Genomic DNA, 20735 nt, shown 5'->3' with positions numbered 1-20735 from the left:
GAGTTGCCCAAAAAGTACGCTTCCCTATTTTATTTCTCAGAAAAAAAAAAGAGACCTTTGTCCATGACATGCAGGCTGGCGAGTTCGGCTGGTACATCTTGACAACACTCGCACTGGATTACAATGCACACCGCAGTATCTTGCTAGTCCACAGCCAGTTAGCACTACAACAAAGTGTGTGCGTTTGTGAGCTGCACTCTGTCATTCATTGCTCCCCCTCCCCAGCAAAATTAGTGTCTCCTGTCTATATACATCAAGATTTAATGTATGTCTGTGGAGAAGGATGTAGAAGCATTCAAGTGGTTCGATGCTGGCATATACAATTTGATGACGACGATGTGCATGACGACAGTGCACAAGGATGTACACCACCGTGGCATGTGATTATGCTGCAGCTGCTGATGCAGTTATTGCAATTCGCAATATTGTGAGGGACTGTTGTATTACCACTGAAAACCTTCTAGTGTGACTACCTCCTGGGGCTGCATTCAAACACTCATCCATCACAAAGATCCTGACAAACCATCTTCACTACCACAAAGTCTGTGAGAGATTGGAGCCACATTTGCTGAGCAATGTCCACAAGCAGCAATGGATGGATTTGGGTAGAATGTTTCTTGAAATGCATCAGAGGGGTGGAGAACTGCTCCAAAACGGGCAAACATCACACATTCGGCACAGGAAGTTATAGAAATTGTCTTTGGGGACTGTCAGAGGATTTTGCTCATTCACTACCTGCATCGCTACACCAATATGAAAGCAGAGGGGTACTGCAGTATCTTGAGGAATCAGAGCGCCATCAAAAGAAAACATCCTGAACTTTTGTCTTGCAAAGTTCTCTTCCCTTGTGGCAATGCTCAGCCTCATACTGCTCAAATGACCCAGGCCGAGTTTGGAAGATTCATCTAGGAAGTGTTCCCGCTCTTCCGAATCCACCAGACTTTGCCCAAGTGATTTTCACATGTTTCCCCAGCTGAAAGGTTACTTTGAAAATAAGTACTTTAACACTGATGATGACGACACATCGACAGTGAACAGCTGCTTATGAGCATAGTACCCGACCTAGTTCAACAACGGTTTGAAAAACCTTGTCACTTCCCTAAGAATGCTTGAAAAAAAGATAGTGACTGTGTAGGAAAGTAACAGAAGAGTTTTATAATGTCAATAAAACTATTTCAAGAAGATAAACTGTGTAAAATTTTTTTTATAAAATAGGAAACTATCATATTGGACAGTCCACATATAAAGTTGTTAGCTGTGAACCTGCTATAAGCATGTTTGATTATGTCCTGTCTATACCTGGTACTGCCATGTACAGATGTTTATGAGCAAATTTGTATCATCAGCAAACATCACATTTTTGAAGATACCTCCAATGTCTCTGGTGACTCACTTACGCAGCTTGAGAACAGGAATGGGCAAGGTGTCAACTTCCTGATATACTACTCGTGTCATCACAATGGTAATTTCATTGAGTTGTGTGCACCATTTGTTTCATGAAGGCAATACACACACAGAGCAACAGTAATATGTAGGGGCTGGAAAATTCGCATTTTGTGACAAATGCATGCAAATTACTTAACAGAAGCTATTTAGTAGCGAACTGTATCCATATGAACTCTACTATCAGCGACAGTCTGAAACAGCTCTATTTTCTGCACATGAATATCGAAAATTTAACCAATTTTCAGTTACTGGGATTGAACATCATCTGGCAAAGCCCAATTTGGAAAGATAATGCATGTAAGAACCTGTATGCAAAACAAATAGTGTATGAACGGAATGACGTATCAATGCACACAATGATCTGGACAACTGTGGATGGTCGAGTGGTCTATTTACAATACACTCCACGTAATACAACATAGTAGTACTGAGCCATGGGACCTAGCATTTTAAAACAAAAAAATGCTATAAGTTTATTTGTTAGCCAAATCTCAATAGATGGTATAATGAAGAAACTTTTAACACTGCGTATTATGTGGCAGATGTTTTGAACTGCGGTCAGAGCGAATGGTGCCAGAGGTCGGGACCGAACTATGTTGTTAACAATACTCTGCTAACCTCAAAAAGCAACTGCACGGTAGGTGTCCCTGAATGCCTTTTGTTTTGCATTGCTCATTGTTTTCTACCACGGATTTTGATTACCACACTTACAACACCAGAAGAGATCGGCAATGTGTCAGCCCTGCTGTAGGCCGCTGCTGCCCTGCTAAAGGGAGACAGGGCTCGTTTTCCTGCACCTCTCCTCTCCCGTCTGCCAGTCAAAATTCTAGTTTGTTTACACTCACGGTTATCTACCACCATAGCCAATAGTGCTATAGTGACTGAAAAACAAAATCTGTAACACTTTTTGACTGGGCTGAAATCCTCTTCCTAATGTAAAAATAGAATTTCTGTACGTTTGGTTCTAATTCTACATTACGTCCCTTGTCAGTTCAATTTGTAGCGTTGCCAAGTACGGGTCACAAAGCTGTGAATGTCCACAGTAGGTCGAAATTAATAGTCTGCAGATTTAGTAATCGTTGAATTGGGTGGGAAAAGACAAGTAATGTCCAGAAACACCTTAATTTGGCAACGCATTCAGTTCACTGGTGGGAAAATGCTGCTACTTTTCGGCAGAAAAATCACTCTTGAAAGCTTAAATACTGCCAGACCAAGAAAACAAAGACCATTTCGGAACAAAAAGTGTTGCTGTTTCTGCAAAAGCATACAATCCAGTCAATAAATTCCCATCTAATCATTTACAAAAACAAGAAAATAGATGCAAATTTTGACAAAATGGTGTGAATTTTACCACAAATAGATTCAAATTTTCCGGATGCTAATAATGTGTGTAGTGCTCATCACAGGAGACACCATATTTAATGTTTTCCCACTTTCAATTTACCATCATTCCTGTGATGAACCTATATTTTCTGTTGTTGGTTCATGCTCCACACATGGAACAGTTAATGCCTTCACCATTATAATTTTGAACTTCCTTTGTGAAATTTTACGACCTATACAAACAAAGACTTTGGCTACGTCACAGGATATGCCAACGGGGTAAATCATCTTGTTTAGTTCCACCAACCCGAGTTTTTTAAAACTAAAATGAAGCTGTCACTAACACAAAAGCTGGTATGAACAATACAGTGCTTAGCATTATAGTCTTAGTGAGGGCTGTGTGCCCTTAACACAATCCAACAGCTGCCTTGCCCAGCCAATTATAGGGCGGATATATAGTTTCATGTGGAGTATTACAGAGCAATTTCCCATTGCATTGCGCACATGCAGAAATGATACAGCCAGGGGTGCGGAGGACACAGTTTCTACTTCTCTTATCTTATCTTATCTTATCTTGAAACACAGGATGCTATCACTCTTGCTTGTTCATTTAATAGTTCGTGCTCCCTTTATTTCATTTATTCAAAAAAGTAAATTTGAACTGACCAGAAGTCTGGTTTGAACACTGTACTGCTTTGTTAGGTATGGTCCTGGTAGGTGCAGTACCCCCAGCTTCCTTTAACCGACTTACCAGCCAGTTATAAAGGAGCCTACATTTAAGGTGGACAGTACAACTTTGCATTTTTCACATCGAGAGATCATTACCAGAGGTGAATGAAGTGATAACTTACAGAAAAGTTCTTAGTACCAACTGGGGTTGAACCCCAGACCTATTGATTTTTAGCTTGACAGTTATTCCCTAAGCCACCAGGTCACACATTATAAACACCATATTGGTAATGTGTGTGTAAGCATATGCACACTACTGTGCGAGAGCCCTTTTCTCCTTATCTGTTCTAGATTGCGATTGTTCCAACACACACTGTAAATGGTGCAATGAAGTTGTGCTTTACAAACCATTCTCAAAATAATTGTGATGATATCCTGAGTCCCAGAATGCAGTCACTATTGTTTTTACCTTTACCTTCACCTTCACTGTTTTAACACAGCAGTGCCAGGTTCATTCCCCATTATGCTTCAGCTTTGTCTAACAAATTTTTGGGGACATCAAATATGGCACACCTACAGCACCCTCAGACTTTTCATATGAACTATCATTTAACTTTAAGATCACAATTTATTCAGCTCTGTGCAAGGCAGGATAAATCACCACCACCAAAAGCGACAGTTCACGGTGGAAGGGAAATGTGTAACAATGAATGTTCAAAATTAATGAGCACGTATACTGATAAGAACTTTCAAGTCAAATTTGTGCGTTACAGATCATCTAAAATTCTCAAGTTCATCAACAACAATATTATGAAAAAGATAGACTGGCCCCCTCCTATCTCTGCCTCAGTGATCAGAAAGTGGAGAAGGCATTTAGCCTGAAGCTCACATGTTTAGCAGTCTTTTGTTTTGCCTGCCTGTGACTCAGCATCTGTTATGTACGGCGAGTAGCAATCTACCCTTTTTGTAATACTGTTGCTATTCCATGCTGGATTTTCCACTGTTTGAGTCTACCAACATTCTCTCTATGTTTAACTGCTGAGTTTGGTGGCTATATAATGAGACAGCTAGCTTACTTTGCAGATAAAGATGCTGTAAGAATAATATTTTTTCCACCACATTTGAACCTTACGTATGTGACTGTTTAAAAATGGAAAATCTGGGATGGAATAACAGTATGAAATGTGATACACTGCTACTCACCACATACAGGAGCCACTGAGTGGCAGACAGGCACACTGAAAGAAGACTGATATTTTCATCTATCGGATAAGTTCTTTATCAGATGAAGACAAAACACACACACAACTTCTGATTACAGGAGACACATATGCATAGGTCAGACACTGTTGTCTGCAGGTATTAAGGTCTGACTACGAATGGTGAGCAGTGATCTTGGCTAGGGTGCCAAGTGGGGATACAGAAGAGGCATGGTGCTAGGAAGAAGAGGAAGAAGAGGAAGAAGAGGAGGAGGAGGAGGTGGTTAGAGATAGGGATGGGGGAAACACAAAGTGCTGCCTGTGAGAGTGCAGGAATATGGCAGTTACAGAATAGTGGACTGTTAGGTGCAGCAGAAGTTATGCTGTGCTATGGGGTCAAAGGAAAGAGGAAAAATGAATTGTCCTTCCTCCTACACTGCTTCTCCATCTCTCCTCTTGTCCCTATAGTACAGCCTATCAACACTAAGCCATCTTGCCGCCCCCCCCCCCCCCTCCACCTCACCTCTGCACCCCCACCTCTACCTTGGTACCCCTGGCCAAGATTGCTGTTTACGACAGTCAAGCCTTAACATCCAGAGAGAACAGTGGCTCTGTGTGTGTGTGTGTGTGTGTGTGTGTGTGTGTGTGTGTGTGTGTCTACATCTGAATACAAACATAGTCAAATAGCTGATAATATCTAGCACCTGTGCATGATGGGAGTGGCGACTGGGTGGGGGTTAGGAGGGCTGGGGTGGGGACGGGGAGGGACAGTATGGTGGGAGTGGTGGACAGTCAAGTGTTGCAGTTTAGACGGAGGGCAGGAGAGAGAGTGCAGAGGGGGGGGAGTGTAAGTAGTGGGAAGGAGAGAAATTAAATGACGGTGTGGTGGTGAAATGACGGCTGTGTAGAGCTGGAATAGGAACAGGAAGGGGGCTGGATGGGTGAGGACAGTGACTAACGAAGGTTGAGGCCAGGAGGATTATGGGAACGTAGGATGTATTGCAGGGAAAGTTACCACCTGCACAATTCAGAAAAGCTGGTGTTGGTGGGAAGGATCCATATGGCACAGGCTGTGAAGCAGTCATTGAGATGAGGGGTATCATGTTTGGCAGTGTGTTCAGCAACAGGGTGGTCTACTTGTTTGTTGGTCACAGTTGGTCAGTGGCCGTTCATGCGGACAGACAGCTTGTCGGTTGTTATGCCTACATAGAATGCAGCACAGAGGCTGCATCTTAGCTTGTAAATCACATGACTGGTTTCACAGGTGGCCCTGCGTTTGATGGGATAGGTGATGTTAGTGACCAGGCTGGAGTGGTGGTGGGAGGATGTATGGGACAGGTCTTGCATTAAGGTCTATTACAGGGATATGAGCCATGAGGTAAGGGATTGGGAGCAGGAATTGTGTAAGGACGGAGGAGTATACTGTTTCGGTTCGGTGGACGGCGGAATACCATGCTAGGAGGGGTGGGAAGGATAGTGGGTAGGACATTTCTCATTTCAAGGTGCAACGAGAGGTAATCAAAACCCTGATGGAGAACGTAATTCATTTGCTCCAGTCCCGGATGGTACTGAGTTACGAGGCCTGTGGCCTGTGGCCGGACTCTGGGAGGTGGTGGGAGACTGGAAAGATAAGGCACGGGAGATTTGTTTTTGTACAAGTTCGGGAGGATAATTACAGTCAGTGAAGGCTTCAGTGAGACCCTCGGTATATTTTGAGACGGGCTACTTGTCACAGTAGATGCGAAGACCACAAGTGGCTAGGCTGTAGTACGGACGGGACTTCTTGGTATGGAAAGGGTGGCAGCTCTCGAAGTGGTGGTTAGTAGGTTTGATATGGACGGAGGTACTTATATAGCCATCTCTGATGTGAAGGTCAACATCTAGGAAGGTGGCTTGTTGGGTTGAGTAGGACCAGGTGAAGCAAATGGGGGAGAAGTTGTTGAGGTTCTGGAGGAATGTGAAAAGGTGTCCTCACCTTCGATCCAGATAGCAAAGAAGTCATCAATGAATCTGAACCACCTGAGGGGTTTAGGATTCTGGGTTTTTAGGAAGGTTTCCTCTAGATGGCCCATGAATAGGTTAGCATAGGATGGTGGCATGCGGGTGGCCTTAGCCGTACCTCGGATTTGGTTGTAGGTAATGCCTTCTAAGGAGAAGTAATTGTGGGTGAGGATATAGTTGGTCATGGAGACTAGGAAGGAGTTTGTTGGTTTGGAATCCATAGGGCATCTGGAAAGGTAGTGTTCGATAGCAGTAAGGCCACAGGCATTAGGAATGTTAGTGTACAGGTGTCAAACCTACTAACCACCAGCAATGCTCCACTTCGAGAGCTGCCATCCTTTCCATACCAAGAAATCCCTTCCGTGCAGCCTAGCCACTCGTGGTCGTTGCATCTGCAGTGAAAAAACAGTCCTCCTCGAAATATACCGAGGGTCTCAATAGTGACGAGCTGGGCAACGTGTGTAAAGGGAAAGGAACTGTGGAGAGTCTGTCGAGGAAATGGTTGTTATCTTTGATATAGGAGGATAGGTTCCGGGTAATATGTTGAAGGTGTTGGTCTATGAAAGCAGAGATTCTCTCAGTGGGGGCACAGTAACCGGCCACAATGGGGCGTCCTGGGTGGTTGGGTTTATGGACTTTAGGAACCATGTAGAAGGTGGGGGTGCGGGCAGTGGTAGGGGTAAGTAGAGAGATGGACTCTGGGGAGAGGTTCTGGGACGGATTTGAGTAGTGACGGGAGATCCTGCTGGATTACTGTAATGGGATCACTGTGGTATGGTTCGTAGGTGGTAGTATTTGACAACTGACCGAGTCTTCTGCCACATAATCCTTGCGATTCAAAGCAGTGGTGGTGGAGCCTTTGTCAGCAGGTAGGATTATAAGGTCGGGATCAGTTTTTAGATGGTCGACTGCAGTTCTTTCTGCGTATGTAAGGTTAATTTGCACATTGAGGGATTTGGGGAATGATGTTGAGGCAAGGTTCAAGGTTAAGAAATTCTGGAAGATAACAGGGGGTGGTTTGGAGGCAGTGGGGGTGGATCACGGTTGCATGGAGGAGTGAAATGAGTTAGGCAAGGTTCAATATTGGTCTTTGGTTGAGGCTGATTGGTCGGGTTGGTAGCGAAAATGTGTTTCCACTGTAGGGACCGGGAGAAAGAGAGAAGGTCTTTAACTAGTCCAGCATGGTTGAATTTGGGAGTGGGGCAAAAGGTGAGGCCTTTGGAAAGGATCGATATTTTTGTGGGACTAAGGCTTCTGGAGGAAAGGTTAATGACTGTGTTGCGGATCTGATTAGGTTTTGGGTTCTGAGTGGTGGTGGGAGGGAGTTTTTGGAAGGTGGCGTAAGTGTAGTAGGTCTGCGAGACAGGGTTTGTCAGCTATGAAGGGGCGTGGGGGAGGTTTGGAGGTTGGTGTAAAAGTGGTGGACAGTGGTACTCTGAGGCGGGAGTAGGAAGTGGGCAGGATGGAGAGCTTTTTGAGGTGGCGTTGTGCATGCTGCTCAAGTTCCTGCAGGGCAAGAGTTTCAATGTGTGTTATGGGTTCGAGGAATTTGGGATTACATAGCAGGAGAATTTTGCGGATGGAGAAAAGATACTGCAGGGAGGATTGGGCTTGGTTATGGTTTTGCAGGACTACGTTGGCGAGGGCTAAGGATTGGCAGAATATGAACAGGTGGAGGTCATTGTGGAAGGAGGGGTGGCAACCAGAGATGGGTAATGTGATGTTAAGGCCATTAGTGGGGATTTCATGAGCCAAGCAACAATGCAGCAACAGTATGTGGGACTGGGATCTGGCCAGGGATAGGGAAACTTTTCTGTATTGATGCAGAGGGATATAGCAAGGATCGACGGCGATGCAAAAATGCAAAAAATTACGTAAGAAAGTAGAATTATGCCCGAAAAATTATGCAAAAATACACCCAAATACGAGTGAAAATTATGAAAATGGCGAAATGGATGTACAGGGGGAAGAAAAGAGATGCAATCTGAGGAACGCGATGATAGTGGAAGGCGAAAACTCACTAAAATTGGTGAGGAGTCACAAAGGTCAAAGTAGAGAATAACTAATCACTAATAAATATATGAATATTACTGTGGGTAGCAGGTTTGAGGGCGGATAAGTGTAAAGAAGGGGGACGGCAGATGTGACTGGATGAGGTGGATTTAGTGGGTGCGAACAGGGGTGAACGGAGAAAGAGTGTGTGTGTGTGTGTGTGTGTGTGTGTGTGTGTGTGTGTGTGTGTGTGTGGGGGGGGGGGGGGGGGGGGGGGGCTGAGGGGTCTGTAGTTAGAGATAACATCGTGTGGTACCAGGAAAGTGTGGAAGAGGAATCCCTCCTAAATACCCAGAATCCTATACCCCTCACCTGGTTCAGATTCATAGCTGACATCTTTGCTATCTGGATTGAAGGTGAGAACACCTTTTCACATTCCTCCAGAACCTCAACAACTTCTCCCCATTTGCTTCACCTGGTCCTACTCCACCCAACAAGCCACCTTTCTAGGTGTTGACCTTCACCTCAGAGATGGCTACATCAGTACCTCTATCCATGTCAAACCTACTAACCAACAGCAATGCTCCACTTCGAGAGCTGCCACCCTTTCCATACCAAGAAATCCCTTCCGTGCAGCCTAGCCACTCGTGGTCGTCTCATCTGCAGTGAAAAGCAGCCCTTCTCAAAATATACCGAGGGTCTCACTGAAGCCTTCACTGACTGTAATTATCCTCCCATCCTTGTACAAAAACAAATCTCCCGTGCCTTATCTTTCCAGTCTCCCACCACCTCCCCCAGAGACCGGCCACAGAGGAGCATTCCCTTTAGTACCATCCGGGACTGGAGCAACTGAATTACATTCTCCGCCAGGGTTTCGATTATCTCTCGCCGTGCCCTGAAATGAGAAATGTCCTATCCACTATCCTTACCACCCCTCCTACCGTGGTATTCCGCTGTCCACCAAACCTACACAATAGAATTGTCCACCCTTACACAACCCCTGCTCCCAATCCCTTACTGCATGGCTCATACCCCTGTAATAGACCTAGATGCAAGACCTGTCCTATACATCCTCCTACCACCACCTACTCCAGTCTGGTCACTAACATCACCTATCCCATCAAACGCAGGGCTACCTGTGAAACCAGTCATGTGATCTACAAGCTAAGCTACAATCACTGTGCTGCATTCTATGTGGGCATGACAACCAACAACAAGCTGTCTGTCCACATGAACAGCCACCGACAAACTGTGGCCAAGAAACAAGTAGACCACCCTGTTGCTGAACACACTGCCAAACATGATACCCCTCATCTCAATGACTGCTTCACAGCCTGTGCCATATGGATCCTTCCCACCAACACCAGCTTTTCTGAATTGCGCTGGTGGTAACTTCCCTTGCAATACATCCTACGTTCCCGTAACCCTCCTGGCCTCAACCTTCGTTAGTCACTGTCCTCACCCATCCAGCCCCCTTCCTGTTCCTATTCCAGCTCTACACAGCCGTCATTTCACCACCACACCCAGTCATTTAATTTCTCTCCTTCCCACTACTTACACTTCCCCCCCTCTGCACTCTCTCTCCTGACCTCCGTCTAAACTGTAATACTTGACTGTCCACCAATCCCACCATACTGTCCCTTCCCCTCCCTGCCCCAGCCCTCCATAACCCCACCCAGTCGCCATTCCCATCATGCACAGGTGCTGCTGCTCGCAGTGTAGTTTCAGCTCTCTGAGACTGCAGGTGAGTGTGCAAGTTACGTTTGCGTGTGCCTACTGCTATTACAAGAGTCACTCCTCTTGTACTTAAGTGGGCATTGTGCCTTTCGTATCAAAGGCTTAATGGCTGAAAGCTACGAGTGTGTGAACCTTTTTATTGTGCCTATCACGACCCAGCATCTCCGCTATATGGTGAGTAGCAAGTTTCCTTCTCTCATATTGTTACATTCCATCCTGGATTTTCCATTGTTTGATAATACCTAGTAATTTCTTTCAGTGTGTCTAGGTTTAATAATGAACTAAAAAATAGGAGTGTGGGTAAGCTACTACAACCAGCGTAGTGAACGCATTATTGTGGCCAAGGTAGACACGAAGCCCACGCCTACTACAGTAGTACAAGTTTATATGCCAACTAGCTCTGCAGATGATGAAATGTATGAGGAGATAGTGAAGGGAGATGAAAATTTAATAGTCACTGATGACTGAAATTCGAAAGTAGGAAAAGGAAGAGAAGGAAACGTAGTAGGCGAATATGGATTAGGAGGAAGAAATGAAAGAGGAAGCTGCCTGGTAGAATTTTGCACAGAGCATAACTTAATCATAGCTAACACTTGGTTCAAGAATCATAAAAGAAGGTTGTATACATGGAAGAAGCCTAGAGATACTAAAAGGTATCAGATAGATTATATAATGGTAAGACAGAGATTTAGGAACCAGGTTTTAAATTGTAAGACGTTTCCAGGGGCAGATGTGGACTCTGACCACAATCTATTGGTTATGAACTGTAGATTGAAACTGAAGAAACTGCAAAAAGGTGGGAATTTAAGGAGATGGGACCTGGATAAACTGACGAAACCAGAGGTTGTACAGAGTTTCAGGGAGAGCACAAGGGAACAATTGACAGGAATGGGGGAAAGAAACCAGTAGAAGAAGAATGGGTAGCTCTGAGGGATGAAGTAGTGAAGGAGGCAGAGGATCAAGTAGGTAAAAAGATGAGGGCTACTAGAAATCCTTGGGTAACAGAAGAAATATTGAATTTAATTGATGAAAGGAGAAAATATAAAAATGGAGTAAACGAAGCAAGCAAAAAGGAATACAAACATCTCAAAAATGATCTGCTGTTGTTTTCTATCTACATAAATGATTTTTTGGATAGGGTGGATAGCAATGTGCAGCTGTTTGCTGATGATGCTGTGGTGCACGGGAAGGTGTCATCGTTGAGTGACTGTAGGAGGATACAAGATGACTTGGACAGGATTTGGGATTTGCGTAAAGAATCGCAGCTGATAAATGTAAATTAATGCAGATGAATAGGAAAAAGAATCCTGTAATGTTTGAATACTTCACTAGTAGTGTAGCGTTTGACACAGTCACGTCGATTAAATATTTGGGCGTAACATTGCAGAGCGATATGAAGTGGGACAAGCATTTAATGGCAGTTGTGGGGAAGGCGGATAGTCGTCTCTGGTTCATTGGTAGAATTTTGGGAAGATGTGGTTTATCTGTAAAGGAGACCGCTTATAAAACACTAATACTACCTATTCTTGAGTGCTGCTCGAGTGTTTGGGATCCCTGTCAGGTAGGATTGAGGGAAGACATAGAAGCAATTCAGATGCGGGCTGCTAGATATGTTACTGGTAGGTTTAATCATCACGCGAGTGTTACGGAAATGCTTCAGGAACTCGGGTGGAAGTCTCTACAGGAAAGGAGGCATTCTTTTCGTGAATCGCTACTGAGGAAATTTAGAGAACCAGCATTTGAGGCTGACTGCAGCACAATTTTACTGCCGCCAACTTACATTTCGCGGAAAGACCACATAGATAAGGTAAGAGAGATTAGGGCTCGTACAGAGGCATATAGGCAGTCATTTTTCCCTTCTGTTTGGGAGTGGAACAGGGAGAGAAGATGCTAGTAGTGGTAAGAGGTACCCTCTGCCACGCACGGTATGGTGGATTGTGGAGTGTGTCTGTAGATGTAGATCGACAGGAAGTGCAAAATGGCTAAGCAGAGATGGCTAGAGGACAAATGTAAGGATGTAGAGGCTTATCTCACTAGGGGTAAGATAGATACCGCCTACAGGAAAATTAAAGAGAACTTTGGAGAAAAGAGAACCACTTGTATGAATATCAAGAGCTCAGGTGGAAACCCAGTTCTAAGCAAAGAAGGTAAAGCAGAAAGGTGGAAGGGGTATATAGAGGGTCTATACAAGGGCGATGTACTTGAGGACAATATTATGGAAATGGAAGAGGATGTAGATTAAGATGAAATGGGAGATACGATACTGCGTGAAGAGTTTGACAGAGCACTGAAAGACCTGAATCTAAACAAGGCCCCGGGAGTAGACAACATTCCATTAGTACTACTGACGGCCTTGGGAGAGCGAGTCCTGATAAAACTCTACCATCTGGTGAGCAAGATGTATGAGACAGGCGAAATACCCTCAGACTTCAAGAATAATACAATAATTCCAATCCCAAAGAAAGCGGGTGCTGACAGATGTGAAAATTACCTAACTATCAGTTTAATAAGGCACAGCTGCAAAATACTAACGTGAATTCTTTACAGACGAATGGAAAAACTGGTAGAGGCCGACCTCAGGGAATATCAGTTTGGATTCCGTAGAAATATTGGAACACGTGAGGCAATACTGGCCTTACGACTTATCTTAGAAGAAAGATTAAGGAAAGGAAAACCTACGTTTCTAGCATTTGTAGGCTTAGAGAAAGCTTTTGACAATGTTGACTGGAATACTCTCTTTCAAATTCTAAAGGTGGCAGGGGTAAAATACAGGTAGCGAAAGGCTATTTACAATTTGTACAGAAAGCACGCGGCAGTTATTAGAGTCGAGGGGCATGAAAGGGAAGCAGTGGTTAGAAAGGGAGTGAGACACGGTTGTAAACTCTCCCCGATGTTATTCAATCTGTATATTGAGAAGCAGTGAAGGAAACAAAAGAAAAATTTGGAGTAGGTATTAAAATCCATGGAGAAGAAATAAAAACTTTGAGGTTCGCCGATGACATTGTAATTCTGTCAGAGATAGCAAAGGACTTGGAAGAGCAGTTGAACGGAATGGACAGTGTCATGAAAGGAGGGTATAAGATGAACATCAACAAAAGCAAAACGAGGATAATGGAATGTAGTCGAATTAAGTCGGGTGATGCTGAGGGAATTAGATTAGGAAATGCGACATTTAAAGTAGTGAAGGAGTTTTGCTATTTGGGGAGCAAAATAACTGATGGTTGAAGTAGAGAAGATATCAAATGTAGACTGACAATGGCAAGGAAAGCGTTTCTGAAGAAGAGAAATTTGTTAACATCAAGTACAGATTTAAGTGTCAGGAAGTCATTTCTGAAAGTATTTATATGGAGTGTAGGTATGGAAGTGAAACATGGACGATAAATGGTTTGGACAAGAAGAGAATAGGAGCTTTCGAAATGTGGTGCTACAGAAGAATGCTGAAGATTAGATGGGCAGATCACATAACTAATGAGGAGGTATTGAATAGAATTGGGGAGAAGAGGAGTTTGTGGCACATCTTGACAAGAAGAAGGGACTGGTTGGTAGGACATGTTCTGAGGCATCAAGGGATCACAACTTTAGCATTGGAGGGCAGCATGGAGGGTAAAAATCATAGAGGGAGATCAAGAGATGAATACACTAAGCAAATTCAGAAGGATGTAGGCTGCAGTAAGTACTGGGAGATGAAGCTTGCACAGGATAGGGTAGCATGGAGAGCTGCACCAAACCAGTCTCAGGACTGAAGACCACTATCACAACTTGCACACTGCGAATCACAAAGCTGCCACAAAAATCATGAACAAAATAGGCCTACAACTAAACATAAATGCTGAAGCTGAAGTCCCATGAACTTACTTCTACTCATTTTGTGTCTGGACGAAAATAAGCTTTTAAAATAAAAATGTCTATTAATATTTAGAAGTCATTTATCAAGTAAGACAGTCACCAACTAACAATCCTTTGACAGTTTGTATGAAGCTGTTACATATTAACAATATACACTGTGGTGACAGAAGTCACAAAACACCTCCTACTACCATATCGGACATTTGCTTGCCCGGCGCAGTGCAGCCACTCGACATGTTGCCGGGAGTGCCTTGTACAAATACTGAGCTGTGCTGCCTCTATACGTGCCAAAGTGTTGCCACTGCACGATGTGCACAAACTGACCACTCGAATATGTCCTGTAAATGTTCCACAGGGTTCACGTGGAGCGATCTGGGTGGCCGAACATTCTTTGAACTGGCCGCGAACGGCAGGGGCCCGACGACATGGCACACTGTTGTCGATAAAAATTCCGTCCTCGTTCGGGAACGTGAAGTCCACGAACGGTTCCGAACTGTCGGCAATCAGTTACATTCCGTGCAAATGCGGCCAACGACGTTATTGAGCCACCGTGAGCTCACGCGGTGCACCGTCGACAACTCGGGTCTGCGGCTCTGTGGCGTGTGCGCCACACTTGAACCCTACAATCGGCTCGTACCGACCAGAGTCGGGACTCGTCCGACCGGGCCACAGTTTTCCAGCCGTCGAGGGTGTGACCAATACCGTCGAGGGCTGGGGAAAGGCACCGCAAACCACGTGCCGTTAGGGGGGGGCACTCGTGCTGGTCGTCTGCTGCCATAGCCCGTCAGTGCCCAATTTTGCCACACTGTGTTAGCAGATACATTCCGCGTACATCCCACACCGATTTCTGCAGTTATTTCACACAGTGTCACTCATACGTTAGCAAGCTAACTAATGCTGCCGCTATCCGTTATTAAGTGAAAGCTGTCAGCCACTGTGTCATCCACGGCGAGAGGTAACACTCAAAATTTGGTATTCGCAGCCTGCTCTCGGCACTGTGGATGTCAGAATATCAAATTTCCTAACATCTTCCAAAACGGAACGTTCCACGAGTCTAGCTCCGACCGCAATCATCTCTGCAACCTATTCGCAGGAATTGCCCAAGTGCCGTCTGTGTACGTGCGTATCACTATCCGACACCTTCTGTCACCTAAGAGTTATGACTTAACAAGTTTCCTTGCAATTACTAAACAAGTTTACAAAAAAATTACTTTCTCTCGTCGACGAGGGACAGCCTAGTCACTGCGACACAAAACTGCTTAATAGCTTTTTAAACAGTTGCTCTGCTTTCTCACATAGTGTAAACGTATACACAAATCTTACCTTGTCAACTGATACTTGCTCAACAAGCAAGTGTGAAACATTTTGGAACAGCAGCCGAGTATATCCAAAATCTGTGCTGCGGAATGCGGACCATTCGGGAGCTGGCAGCACGAAGGGGCTTTTCCCTTCCCAGCAGCCCTGCAACAGATATTTGTTCGACGTGTGATAGAAACCCGAGGGATATTAAAACATTGTAACATTTTAGTTCATACGATGAATAAAAATAATTTTCTGGGAAATAGCAACATAAAAAAAGTTTCCAGTATGGACAAAACAAATAGAATGCAACAACAATGTTAAGCCTGCAGACCAACAGCTGGCACTGTAAGCACCAAAACGTGGCAGGTGGCTGCTCCTCAGTTTGCATCTCAGAGGCCCAACTTGAAGGATAGCATGCTGCTGGTGCTCTTTTACAAGAACAGTGACTGCGCACCAGTAGACCTGTAGCAGTTCCAAATACTCGAGGGTAAAAAAAAAGGGCATCGGTCCGATGTCTGCCGAAAGGTCTGGAGAAAATGATTAAAATATCTGAGAAGAGAGGTCCTTTTGAAGTGCACGACAGAGGGAGGAAAGCGACCGATCCGACACCTGTCGAGGAAGTGGCCGCGGCATTATGGGGAAGGTCGAGCGGTGCTCTTCGGACACACAGTGTGTGGGGAATTGCACGGACGTCAGACACATCTGCGAGCACAGTGCAGAAAATCCGACAAAACGTTCTGAATTGATATCGGTACATAATCACCCATGTCCGGAAGTTACTTCCTGCTCAGCTGCTCGTGAATCGAATGTCCACTCTGGAATTTCTCGTTCGGACGGTAGTGGGCAGCGAATGGCTGTCGAACATTCCGTGTATAGATGAAGCCCATTTCCACCTCCCACCACACGTCAATATTCATCTCCTGGCACACGCCAATATTCAGAATTGCAGAATACAGGCGACAAACAAATCTGGAAGCGCTTCGACAGGTGCCACCTCATTCTGCGACAGTGACCGCATGGAGTGGGTCGACAGCACCATTTATTGTAGGGCTCTATTTTTTCGAGGAAAAGAGTCCTGCATGTCCTATCACCGGTTAGCACTACAAGTGTCTTTCTTGCATCAAACCTCCGACGGAACGGATATGTCGGTACCATCATTTTTACGCGAAATGGCACTCCTCCGCACATTACGCTGTGAAGCAGGTGCTGCAGAGGCATTTCGTAAATGTTAGAATTATCGGGCATCATTTCCCTACGGTCTGGCCGTCCATATTGTCCGGTTTTAATCCGTGTGACTTCCGGTTGTGGGGTTTTCTGATAGATGTGGTCAGTGCTCCAAATCCGAACTGAGCTGAACTGAAGGCACGTACTGCTCACCGCTTTCCGAATGCGACCCTGGAGACTGGCAGTGGAGGCCGAACCTTCGATAATTCTAGTCACCCATGTTGCCGAAACATCAGAAAAATTAGCAAATCGACACTGGTCGAAAATCCTGAGATGAAAGCCAGCAGACGATACAATCATCTTGCATTTATATGAGAGACTGTACACGGCCACCTCCAATTTTTTAAACAAAAGGGAGATACGAGACACACACTTGCAAATTTTTTTAAAGTACCCTCTAGCAGTTTACCCCGGAGCCACCTAATGGCAGCCACATGATGAGAGAAGAGGCCTGATGTCAAACCTAAGAGATCCGTCTAGTTCACGAATACTTCTCTCAGAACTCTCGAAAACTCTGCTCAGTTCTAAATTTACTGAGAACAATGACACACTAGATGTAACTGGAAGAGCTAATTCGTGACTAGCCTTCCAAACTGATTTCTTTGCACTAGGTGTTAAAGACTCTCACTCGTTCTATACAGTTAAAGACTCTCACTCGTTCTATACATTCTCCGGTCACTCTCTGTCGTTCCGTATTCTTCACTTTGTGCACATGAATACAAACAAAACCGAGTTGCCCTCCATTAACTGTATTATTTATAAGTGTAGGTTGAATGTAATAAATGCTACAAAGCCTTAAATCCTGTATACCCATTTTGAAATGCCCTGTACTGTGAATCCATATTAACTGTGATTAAAGAAAATCATGTTGGAATGTCAAGACCAATGTAAGCGTGATGCTCTTTCCTGTATTACGATAAACAGTATTTCAAGCTAAACATAATTCTTGTGAAACAGAATGGGTGCTCACTGACAATCAGAAAAATATTCAATAACAATCAATTCTTTCTAATTAAAGCATGTAATTACTTTGTTCCTTGCCGAGTGGACGATATCATTACATCAAAACCTTGACAAATGTGTACGAAATTAGTTACTGAAGAGAAAACTTACTGCCGAGCCTGTAATGATGTGTACAGGTGCCCCCGGATTGCGATAAGGTTCTTCGATACTTCCATTTTTCACCTCGTGGTTGTAAACCGGCCACAGTCGTTCGTAGGAATGTTGGTGACCCCACAGTAGGAGATCTACACCATACTCATAGAAAAGGTTCTCCAGTCCCAATCTGCAACACAAAATATTTTGTAATACGGTGAACCTCAATACTGAAGTACAGGAGAAATATGCGAAAAGACACACTAGATCTTGTGTACAAGGCAGGACTTGCAGTAGCAGAGATGGTGGTATAACCTCCCACTGGCAATGAGGTCTTTGGAAATGAAGCAAATGCTCAGCCTGAACAAGGATCAGGAAGCAAATCTGCCATTGCCTCGATACTTAGGTAACATTTGTTTGGCAAATATATGAGTCCCCAGAGGTATAGTATTTAACAAAGCGAATTGTAGACCTAGCCGTAGCTTGTGACTAGGTACAACCATGTTCCTGTTCAAAATAGGCAACACTGCCTCGCAGCGCAAGTGATTGTTGAAAACAACTGCGTGGCAGCAGTGACTGCTTGTTGTTAATAGCAGAAAATTTGGAAATTTACTGATGATGACAAGGGGAAAGAAGAGAATAGTGTTGGCACAAAAAGGTGATGTCACATGCAAGCAAAAGGTTGAGTAAGTAAATGGTATGTAACTTGCAGCAGGATGGACATGTTGCTGAGCGCAGGGGGATTTAAGTATGTGTCCCAAAGGAGAAGAAGCAGCAAAGAACAAACAAATACACACACACACACACACACACACACACACACACACACACACACACACACACACATCAAAAAAAGTTTTGCATCACGCCGGTTCTCAGAACTCCTAAAGATAGACACTAACACAGTACCACAGACACAGTCCCTTAGACTGTTCAGAGATGTCACTAAACCTGCCCAAAGATGTAAACAACCATGCATGAGCAGCGCCTATTAGATGGAGGGGGTCTGACAGCCAATCAGTTCCAATCATTCCACCAGGCTCGTGTTGTTTGTAGTTCAATGCCTTAGATACACTGTACGGCGAGTGCATGAAGTTGGAGGTTGCCTGTTGTTTTGGGGTGGCATTATGTGTGGCTGACTTACACCGCTGGTGGTCGTGGAAGGCACCGTAACGGCTGTACGATACGTGAATGCCATCCTCTGACTAATAGTGCAACCATATTGGCAGCACATTGGCCAGGCATTCGTCTTCATGGACGACAATTCACACCCCCATCGTGCATATGTTGTGAATGACTTCCTTCAAGATAACGACATCGTTCAACTAGAGTGACCCCTATCGAACATGTCTGGGATAGATTGAAAAGGGCTGTTTATGGACGACGTGACCCACCCACCACTCGGAGATCTACACCGAATCACTGTTGATGAGTGGGACCAACAGTGCCTTGATGAACTTGTGGATAGTATGCCACGACAAATACAGGCATGCATCAATCCATGATGACGTGCTACTGGGGAATAGAGGTACCGGTGTGTACACCGATCTGGACCACCACCTCCGAAGGTGTCGCTGTATGGCGGTACAACATGCAATGTGTGGTTTTAATGAGCAGTAGAAAGGGCAGAAATGATGTTTATGTTGATCTTTATTCCAATTTTCTCTTCAGCCTACGGAACTCTAGGAATCGTGGTGATGCAAAACAGTTGTGTGTACTATTAATAATACACTCCTGGAAATGGAAAAAAGAACACATTGACACTGGTGTGTCAGACCCACCATACTTGCTCCGGACACTGCGAGAGGGCTGTACAAGCAATGATCACACGCACGGCACAGCGGACACACCAGGAACCGCGGTGTTGGCCGTCGAATGGCGCTAGCTGCGCAGCATTTGTGCACCGCCGCCGTCAGTGTCAGCCAGTTTGCCGTGGCATACGGAGCTCCATCGCAGTCTTTAACACTGGTAGCATGCCGCGACAGCGTGGACGTGAACCGTATGTGCAGTTGACGGACTTTGAGCGAGGGCGTATAGTGGGCATGCGGGAGGCCGGGTGGACGTACCGCCGAATTGCTCAACACGTGGGGCGTGAGGTCTCCACAGTACATCGATGTTGTCGCCAGTGGTCGGCGGAAGGTGCACGTGCCCGTCGACCTGGGACCGGACCGCAGCGACGCACGGATGCACGCCAAGACCGTAGGATCCTACGCAGTGCCGTAGGGGACCGCACCGCCACTTCCCAGCAAATTAGGGACACTGTTGCTCCTGGGGTATCGGCGAGGACCATTAGCAACCGTCTCCATGAAGCTGGGCTACGGTCCCGCACACCGTTAGGCCGTCTTCCGCTCACGCCCCAACATCGTGCAGCCCGCCTCCAGTGGTGTCGCGACAGGCGTGAATGGAGGGACGAATGGAGACATGTCGTCTTCAGCGATGAGAGTCGCTTCTGCCTTGGTGACAATGATGGTCGTATGCGTGTTTGGCGCCGTGCAGGTGAGCTCCACAATCAGGACTGCATACGACCGAGGCACACAGGGCCAACACCTGGCATCATGGTGTGGGGAGCGATCTCCTACACTGGCCGTACACCACTGGTGATCGTCGAGAGGACACTGAATAGTGCAAGGTACATCCAAACCGTCATCGAACCCATCGTTCTACCATTCCTAGACCAGCAAGGGAACTTGCTGTTCCAACAGGACAATGCACGTCCGCATGTATCCCGTGCCACCCAACGTGCTCTAGAAGGTGTAAGTCAACTACCCTGGCCAGCAAGATCTCCAGATCTGTCCCCCACTGAGCATGTTTGGGACTGGATGAAGCGTCGTCTCACGCGGTCTGCACGTCCAGCACGAACGCTGGTCCAACTGAGGCGCCAGGTGGAAATGGCATGGCAAG

The 20735-nt window shown here is 45.3% G+C and overlaps 1 protein-coding gene across 1 annotated transcript in view; it reads right to left on the bottom strand.

The window, feature by feature from the left end:
- Nucleotides 1-20735, bottom strand: part of LOC124716919 (acid phosphatase type 7-like) — a 186348-nt gene that overhangs the window by 19534 nt on the left and 146079 nt on the right. Inside the window, exons 9-10 of the mRNA XM_047243490.1 lie at nucleotides 17853-18024; nucleotides 15537-15674 (exon numbers count right to left, since the gene is read on the bottom strand). Of these exons, the coding sequence (XP_047099446.1) occupies nucleotides 15537-15674; nucleotides 17853-18024 (310 nt within the window). The remainder of the gene's footprint in view (nucleotides 1-15536; nucleotides 15675-17852; nucleotides 18025-20735) is intronic.

The sequence above is a fragment of the Schistocerca piceifrons genome, chromosome 9 (genome assembly GCF_021461385.2).
Source record: "Schistocerca piceifrons isolate TAMUIC-IGC-003096 chromosome 9, iqSchPice1.1, whole genome shotgun sequence".
Lineage (NCBI taxonomy): Eukaryota > Metazoa > Arthropoda > Insecta > Orthoptera > Acrididae > Schistocerca > Schistocerca piceifrons.
The sequence above is the reverse complement of the archived record's forward strand: the minus strand, read 5'-3'. Positions and strand labels throughout refer to the sequence as shown.